The 9,934-nt window shown below is 30.4% G+C and overlaps 1 protein-coding gene across 1 annotated transcript; it reads right to left on the reverse strand.

The window, feature by feature from the left end:
- Positions 1-9,133: 9,133 nt before the first annotated feature.
- On the reverse strand, positions 9,134-9,559 carry LOC125816574 (uncharacterized). Its single transcript, XM_049496187.1, has 2 exons — positions 9,322-9,559; positions 9,134-9,225 (listed from the first exon to the last, which is right to left on the reverse strand). The coding sequence occupies exons 1-2, from the start codon at positions 9,557-9,559 to the stop codon at positions 9,134-9,136; spliced, it is 330 nt and encodes a 109-aa protein (XP_049352144.1).
- Positions 9,560-9,934: the final 375 nt, after the last annotated feature.

A 9,934-nucleotide genomic window follows, 5' to 3' on the forward strand; every position in this document is an offset into this window, starting at 1 on the left:
GTTCACTCACTAGGACCTAGGGATATGCAACATGGAACTTAACGAGTCAATTTGTGCATAGCATTCACACATAATAGATATATTTAAGCTCATTTTCGTCTATTCATGATATATTTTGATAGATTTGACATGTTAGCTCCGATGCATTTTCATTGACCCTAGATATATACATTGTAAGTTCATGACTCATTGCCGGTCCTTTTAATTAGGCTTGGGCATAATTTGGTCGAAACCGATCGAGTTGATTTTTTTTTAATTTCGGTTTTGGTTTTTCGGTTAAATCGGTTGGTTTCGGTTTTCAGTTTTAAAATTTCAATAATTTGGTTCGATTTTCGGTTTTTAAGTTTTTTATTTCGATTAACCAAAAAACCGAATTTATGTAATACATATTTACTACATATATATTTTTAAGAGTTAAGTAACTTAACTAAAAGCTCAACCCAACAAAGCCCAGTAGCCCATTACATTATATCCCTAAATCCTTATCCACCCTAAATCCCTGATTCACAAATTAGTAAATCACAATTCACATTTTACACCAAACTAAGTTCTGCGCGAGTGAAGAGTGAAGAACAGCTGCAAGTCTGTGCCATCAACTTGAAAAGTAAGTTTCTTGGCTGTGATTCTCCATTATACTTTATACATATCAATTTGTTGTGATTCTCACTGATTTTCGTAGGGTTCTAAGTTCTTACATCTTTTCTTCTTATTTTTCGCAGATGACAGAAATTGGAAGTAAGATAAGTGAAAGTGTTCTTATTTTTCGCAGATGACAGAAATTGGAAGTAAGATAAGTGAAAGTGGAGCTTCAAATTAAACTATACATAATACTCCATCTCCGAATGAAGTTGAAGCTGACATTGAAGCTTCAAAGAAAAAAAAAAGACCTAGGGCTGCTTGTTGGAAGCATTTTGAGAAATTCATCATAAAGATGGAGCTACTAAAGCAAAATGTAATTATTGTGGAAAAACTATACATAATACTCATCAGTGTTTCATGTATGTGTTGATGATATTCGAACTGAAAAAATTAACCGAACTAAACCGAACCGAAATTGTAAAATCGAACTGAATCGAATTTATTTCAGTTCAGTTTCAGTTTGTATATTTTTCAAACCAAAATTCGAAAAATCAAACCGAATTTTGTAAATCGAACCGAACAGACCGAATGCCCAGCCTTACTTTTAATTGTGTTGATAATATCGAAGTTAGTCAATAATTGATCTATATTATCAACTCTATATCCAATCACAAAGCACTAACTTCGAATCTAAAGCTAAAACCTTCTTCAGACTGTAGCGGAGATAGTAAAGCATTGTCGTACTTTCATGAAAAGTATGGCACTCTAATAAAATGATAAAAGTGTAAACTTGCTACAAGGAAAACGAAAATAATATATTTGTTAATATTTCACTACTGAACCAAAAGTTAAATAACGCAAAAAAACAAATTTTAAAATATATAAAAGAAATGATAACTTCGATTTGTATATATACATATTTATATGATAATTTTAAAATAAATAAATTAAATACTACAAAGAAAGTTAGTAACATGTAAAAGAAATGATAACCTTAGATTTGTATATATACATATTTATGTACTAATCTAAAAAATAAATGAATTGCCTAAATGAATTTGAAATTAGCATATGAAAAGTATTTTCAGTTGATATATAAAAAGGAAACAAAAGTATTACCCACTTTATATAATTTTAATTTCCATCCATGTAAATTATAATTAGACATCAAATCAATAAATCTAGGTTTTATAAAATAAAAAAGGAAAAAAATAAAAGTATTACTCCACCCTACCTAAGTTCATTTTATGTTGCCAGTAAATTGGACACATAGTTAATATAGGATTGAAATATATATATTGGAGAAAATATGAGAGGTGAAAAGGCTTATAACTTATTTGAAATATGATGTTTAATGTAAAATCATGTTTTTTTATTCTTCAATATAGTAGCGCAGGTTCAAAATTGAAAAATCTCAAGAGAAGTGAAAATATTTGTAACTGATATGTCCTTATGCTATTGTGTAATGAGGAGTATTATCTTCTGGGTTTATAAACGTAGTTGAGAGATCAATAGGAGCAGATTTTGATGAGAAGTATAATTACTGAATTTTTTGTCTTTAAATATAGATATAACTGTGGAACTCACTAAGATATTAAAATTTATTAAAGCTTTTGGATTTCTTAAAAATAGTATATGACATGGTATTTGTACTACATATAAAATTGCCATAGTGCAACTAACGTGTTTCTTGGCCTAAAATTATAAAATGGATTCAAAATTTAATATTAACACATTTCATGATTATAACTAACTAAAACAATTTCTTAAACAGAGTGTTTATGACCTTTTAAATTTATGCAAAGGGTGGAACTCCATGAGAGGCCAATACAAAACAAGCATCTTGGCTTATCAAGAAAATTTTCAAAGCTACGGAGTATGTGAAAGCTGCTGGTTACACTGAAGATCAATTCCAAAAATTGCATTATTTCTCTGTAAAAAAGATGTACCAATTGGTGCAAGGGGTGTTTTCAAAGTAAGATGGAAGAAGTTAGTTTGCAATACCCCTTCTACCCCGAAATGGTTGTTCATTATGATTAGTGGTGGCAAATGGGCGGGTTGTGTCAAATTTAGGCAGGTTGAAAATGGATTAACATAAAATGGGTAATAATTCAACTCGCCCATATTTGATATGGGTAAAAATGGATTGGTAAGAAATGGGTTGGGTAAAATACTAGTTTACCCATATTTTCATGAGTAAATAGTACTCTACTTAAAAATTCAACATGGAGAAAATATTTTAGTCTTTTTTTAGATGAAAAATGTTGAAAATGCTTCATTTAGTTTTATTGTATCATAAAAGTAAAAAAAATAAAATCCTATGACTTTTCAATATAAAATACAATTATGTAATAACAAGGGGAAAATATTTTTAATTTCAAAGTAAATGAATATTTGCATTTTAGGACTAAAACATGCTTAATGCACTTTAAGCATTGTCAAGACTAATACATGATTTGCTTATTTTACACTATTATTTATTATCTAATATAAAATTAAACAAATAAAAAAATATAATTATAAGTAACAAAAGAAATGTACATTTAAAATATATATTTTTGGAGGGCCAAAGACTTCACCTTTTCAATTATAGTGAAAAATAATTAGTTCTATAGAAGAACATAAAAAGCAAGAGAAATTACAATATTTTTAGTGATATCATGAATTTATAGTGAATAAAAGTTAGAAGCTTAACCATTTGATTAATCCATACTTTACCCATATTTTATCCATGTAAAAATTCACTCACCCAACCCATTAAAATATGGACGGGTTGGACGGATTACCAAAATATGAGCTCATTTTACCGGTACTAATTATGATGTTGGTTGCTCATGAAAGGTTGTACATGAAGGATAGGATGATTCACTGGAGAATGAGTGTTAATCCAGTATGCCCTTTGTGTGAATCAGAGAATGAGTCGATCTCACACTTTTTGTTTCAGTGCTTGTTTCAACATCAGTGTGGAACAAGTTATTACAATGGCTAGGACAGAGACGACTAGCAAAAGCATGGAAAGAAGAACTTACAGTGGCAATGAGTCATCATAATGGAAATAGTGTTGCAGCAACAATTTATAGAATGGTCTTAAGAGGCTGCATCTATTACATGTGGCAAGAAAGGAACCAAATTGCTTTTCAAGGCAAAAGAAGATAAATATCGGTCCTAGTGAAGAGAATAATTCAAGACATATATTTCAGAGGTTGTCTCAAAGTGAAATTAACTAAATACTTGACGATGTTGAACTGCTATCCAAGCTAAAGTAATCGATAGATGGTTAGGAGATGAAAGGTTATTAGTTGGATTCGATCTAGTCGGAATAGTTCTTTATTTTTCTTCTTCTTTTTTTGAGCTGTAAACTTCTCTTTGGTAATAAAATGCTTACTTACAAAAAAAATAATTATGCAAATTAAATAAGAAAAAACAAAAGAGGAAAATATTTTAAAAAAAATTATAAGATAAATATTTATTATTTAATTTTAAATTAATAAAATATTTTATAATATTTTAATTTAGCATAAGGGCAAAATGATAATTCAAGTTTGAGGTTAGGATCTTCTCACTTTTATTAATAATGATAGGGTGTCACAATATAAAGAACTAAAATCGCATAGAAGTCAAGGAATGTCAATATACATGTATATAAAAAAATATTTTTAATCTAGCTACACTGTGTAATTTTCCGATGAAGGGGTGTTGGTCGACACCCCTCAACTACATGTGGCTCCGCCACTATATATATATATATTATTTACCGATGAGCATAAATATTTTTCAAAAATCACATAACAATATAAATTTATTAAAACTCCACATAAAAAATCAATCACATCCAATATTTAAACCGTCCAACTTTTAAGATTCTTGATTAATACTAAATTAATTTTATTTTGGATTTAGGAGTTAAAATTTGATATTAATTTGTCAAATTTTAGTAGTTTTTATATAGATATTATATTATGCTTTGAGCCAAAAACAATTAAGTTAATTAAACTCATTATAAGTTTTGGATCATGGATCACACCCTTGGATCGATACGACTCGATTCGGTTTTGCCTGATCCGATCCAATTTAATTAATTAATTAATTAAATGAATAATCCTTTTTTTGAAGATAAGAGGGAACAGTTACAAGGTAACTGCTCATACTCTCCTTAAAAGTTTCTTAATGAGAGTGTCTTTGGAGATCGTGGAAAAAGACATAAACATGGGAATGTTAAAAATCATTGAAAAGAAAAACAGAGAAAACCAAAAGTCAATCTTTTGTCAATATTCAATCAATACAATCTTAAATATTTAGTTTGTGAATGAAAACGATTTTTGTTTCCTTGTAATTCAAAGAGAGATTTGGAGCAATTCATTCGGATAGTAAAACCAATAACAATTCTTTCTGCTACAAGTTATAAGGTACACATCTTGTTGTTGCTTTGCTATTAATATTCTTTCCCTCATAGATTACACACTTAATCCGCTCATATCATCAGTTCACATCATTGGTATATACAACTTAAATTCATTTCTCTAATCTAATAATACACAAAAATTATTTACAACATATACTTACGTTACATTAAAAGTAGCTAGCTGCCACAATAGGAAACAGAAAAAAATGAAGTTTCAATTCTTTTTCATCTGTACTTCCTCAAATTCAAACTCTGGCGCCCACGCCAATAGTTCCACCACCACCCCCACCACCCCAAGAGCTCATCCCTCCACCACCCCAACCCCGGATCCCCCAGTCACGACGAGCACTAGAATTCGTAACAACAGCCTTTTCGACATGAGGAGGAGCAGGAACAGGCACATTATTCCGACTGATATTTTCTTTTCGGCCACCAAAATACCAAACCAAAACTACAGCTGAAACAGAGCCACATACTATGAGTGCAATAACATATGCCTTCATCTTCTATTTTAATTTGTTTATTAATTGTCATATGCTTTTATAGCACCAGATTGCGTAATCAAAGCATGCAGTGCAACTTCAATTTTATATAAAAGCTTGTTGAACAAGTATTACCAGTACTATAAGATATATGAGTACATTAGAATTGAGAAATTTTATTTTAATTTATTTTCTTAGACCAAGACTTTATTTAAGTTGATCTTCATAATTGTGATATTGTTAATTGTAGTTGAGTGGAAGAAAAGAAATGTGACAATTTCTTTGAATATTTCTCTTTCAGTTCGTTCAATGGATCAGTTGATTTCATAAATTATTGTCGTTCAATTTTTAATTTATTTCATTCAAATATTTTTTACAATATATAAAAGTTAGGGGTGTACATGATCGTGTTGGTTCGGTTTTTTCAAATATCAAACCAAACCATTTGTGTAAAAAAAATTAATTTATAAACCAAACCAAACTAATAAAATTCGGATTTTTTCGGGTTTTTCAACCTCGGGTTGGTTCGGGTTTTTCAAATATAAAACCAAACCATTGTGTCAAATTTTTAAATTTATAAATCAAACCAAACTAATAAACCTCGGTTTTTTTTTTCCAGATTTTTGGATTTTTCGGTAAAGGTGCATACAAACATATAATTAACTTGTGCTCCAAATATTTCTTTAGTCCAACCAAACTACAATTATCTAAGGTGTTTCTTAAGAAAATAACACAAAATATGAGATGAGTACTAATGACACTAAAATATTCAATAAAAAATGATAATGAAATCATCATAAAATAAATATTGCAAAGTCATAATGAAAATGATCATAATTTAAAAGTACTAAATCATGCTAAAATAAGTTTAATAAGTATTAGTTACATTACTAAATATTTAAGGAAAATTAAAATTAGATTATGTATTTTAATTGTCTAAACCAATGTTGAATTGATTTTCTTTTTGCATTAGTATTAATTTGATTTTGATTTAAGTTTTATTATAATTATCAACATTTATGAACTATAATATTAATTGGACCATTCCGAATTCTAAGTTTTAAACTTGAAATAATATATTAAAAGATAAAAACTATGAAATAGTATAAGAAATACTTTAAAATTATATCAAAGAAAATATTTTTATGTATAAAATAAAATTTTAAAATTACATATATATAATGTCGGGTTGGTTTTTTTAGTTAAAACCAAACCAACCCAAATTTAGTCGGGTTTTTTTTCCAATACCAAACCAAGTCAAACCAAACCACTAGTCAGATTTTTTTTTTCGATTTAACTCAATTTACGATTTGGTTCGATTTTCAGTTTGGTTTTGTACCCCCTAATAAAAGTCATTCAACTTCGTTAAAATAATATCACAAAAAATCTTTAGCATATTCATCCATATCCAATCTTCATTAACATTGTGGTTCGCTATTATTATTATTTTTTGACCCTTGACTCAATAAAAATTAGAAGATTGAAGACTACCGAATAATTAATTAGACCTTGGGAAATTGGTGGAAATTCTCTACTGTAGACTTTTAGCTACCTTAAATCTTTTTAGGTCGTAAATGTATATATGTACTATATATATTTTTGGGCTAATCCATCACTGGCCCCTTAAACTTGGCATCAACTTTCACTTAGATACTTCAACTAAACTTTGTTCATTTTAGACATCTCATGTCGCGTCTCGTTGTGTCATTTTGACACTTTTTGTTGAGTAAGCATAGTACATGTGCTACACAAATTTTGAGCGCGTCAGACACATTTTTTGTAAATATTCTTAATTTTTTTGTAAATATTTTCTTCTCCTTCTTCTTCCTTGTTTTCTCCCTTCCATCTTCTCCACCTTCTACCATCCTCCATCACCACACAATTTTTTAAAAAAAATTCTACAATATTTTACTAGGTTACACTCTTTGATTCTTCCATCTTCTTTGAAAATCGAATTTACATCTTGATTCACATTCAAAAATAAAATCGATTTCAAGGGAACAAAAAAAGAAATCAACTTCTTTCAAATGGAAAAAATTATTTACATTCTTACTTTCTCCGTTGAAATTACGAAATTAAATTGATTTCAAGAGATAAAAAAGGAATAAAGAACAACCTCCGATGAAAAAAAAAGAAATTTATTTTACATATCCTTCATTGTAAATCCCAATCGTAGTAGCACAAGAAATCAAATGTCATAAAAAAACTTTTCGATTTGGTATGATTTCCCTTGCTCTCCCAACGTATTTTACTTTGTAAACTAACCTATGTTCTTGCCATTTTGATGGAGAAGAACAGATGAAGGGGAAGGAGGCGCAAGAAGAAGAAGAAAAGAGGTGGGGGCATGGGGTTTGGGATCTGGAAGAAAGAAAAAAGAAAGTAAAATTAAGTTTTTAAAAAATATAATAAAATTTCCACGTGTCACATACCAATTCATTTATTTTTCCACAAAAGAGGCGTCTAGATGTAAGCACTTAAAATGTGGTTTTGAAAATATAAAAAGTGTCAAAATGACATAACGAGATGTGACATGAAGTGCTTAAAATAAATAAAGCCTAGTTAAAGTGTTCAAGTGAAAGTTGATGCCAAGTTTAAGGGACCAGTGATGGATTAGCCCTATATTTTTTTTATTGCAGCAGGGAATTAAAAAGAGGAAAGACCAAGGCATTATCTCAAGTCATCACAATTTTGAGTTTGTAGTTGAGTGGAATACAAGAAATATGTGGCACTTCCTTTGAATCTTTCTCTTGGTTAATTCCATGCCATTACTTCCTACATGTATCACTTGATTTCATAGAGTCATAGTACCTTTCTAACTTGGACATCATCTTATATTTATGCCTTTTAACTTGGACCCCCTCAGCCTATGCCCGAAATCCCAGAGACACATTTAACAATTTACTAAGGTCCTATTACCCCCCGATCTTAATTTATCTATAATATTCTATCCCTTTTCGGCCTACGTGGCACTATCCTTGAAAAAAATGTCAACATGTGCTAGGCCCACCTGATAGTGCCACGTAGGCCAAAAAGGGGTGGAATATTACATATAAAATAAGTTCGGGGGGTAATATGGCATTAATAAAGGTTAGGTGTGTCTCTGAAATTTCGGGTATAGGCTGGGGGGTACTTATGCATTTTCCCTTAAATTTATATAAAATTTAAAAAAATTCAACACATCCTATATGACATCCGATATGACAATTTGTGTCTTATGTGGTGTCCAACGTGTATTATGTCATTCGGTGGTGTCCAAAGTATATGTGTATACTTGTTCAACTTTATACAAGTTTAAGTTCCTACTTGTGAACTATATCAAAGTCACTAAAAAGATTTTTCTTTTTTTAACATAAAAATTACTTAATTTCGCTCAATGCATCATAGGAAGTCTTTTATCATATTCATTCGAGATAATATTTCAGATGATCACTTAATTATGAAATTTTCACAGAAAGTCACTCAATTTTTATTCTTAACTCAAAAGTGATTTAATTATGAGCTCTTTTTACAAAGGGCACTCAATTATACTTTCCACAAAAAGTCATTCAACTTATTTAATTAATTTTTTCAATAAACAAAAAAAATTATAAAAATATCATTTTATTTAAACATAACATTCAAGTTATTTAAATATCAGAAATTGATTCTTGCTACCAATACTTTTTAGACCTTAACCTCCACATCCACCACCACCACATCCTCCGCCACCACATCCTCCGCCTCCACATCCACCGCCTCCACCACCACCTCCACATCCACCACCTCCGCCACCACATCCACCACCATCACCATCACCATCGCCATCGCCATTACCTCCGCTGCCACAGCCACCACTTGTTCCTCCTCCATTGTAAGCACTATCAATAACAGCCGCGGTGACAACTGTTGCAGCAGCAGCACCTAGAATAACCATTCCGCCATCTCTCATTGCTGAGTTATCCTTGGGTTTAATTTCGCCCTTTTCAACATCGCGATTCGCCTGTAAAGGCTTCGGCGGCGGAGGAATAGCCGGAGAACCACCTGTCATATTCCGAGTCACTGGGTGGCTCTTCTTTTTCTTTCGGCAAAAACAACACAAAATTGTATATGATTTCATCTTCAAAATTCAAATTAACTTGTTAATTGGTGCTGTGCTAAAAATCCTAATTTGTCATGCTTTTATAGCATCAAATTTTAGGCAACAAATTAGTCAGTGCAACTTGCAAAATTAAATTTCTATACAAGTTTACTCAGGATGAAGATTAGAATATTATTATACCAAATAATTAGAGCTTGGAAACTTGATGGAGAAATTTTCCTAGGGTAGACTTTGTGCTCCCTTATTAAATTTTTATAAATATTCTCTTATCACATCAGAAATATATAAAGAGGTAAGACTCAGGCACGTTCGTCACAATTTTTACTTTTGTAGTTGAGTGGAACAAAAGAAATGAGGTCGTTCGTTTGATTCTTTCTCTTGCTTAATTCCGTA

This window comes from Solanum verrucosum, unplaced genomic scaffold (genome assembly GCF_900185275.1).
Source record: "Solanum verrucosum unplaced genomic scaffold, falcon-dt-bn FXZP01000261.1, whole genome shotgun sequence".
Lineage (NCBI taxonomy): Eukaryota > Viridiplantae > Streptophyta > Magnoliopsida > Solanales > Solanaceae > Solanum > Solanum verrucosum.

Excerpts from the sequence above, each read along its gene's own strand:
- LOC125816574 (XM_049496187.1), bottom strand. The coding sequence starts at position 9,559 with ATGAAATCATATACAATTTTGTGTTGTTTTTGCCGAAAGAAAAAGAAG. Across the intron at positions 9,226-9,321 it reads CACCGCGGCTGTTATTGATA|GTGGTGGATGTGGAGGTGGT; the intron begins GTGCTTACAATG and ends GTGGTGGCGGAG.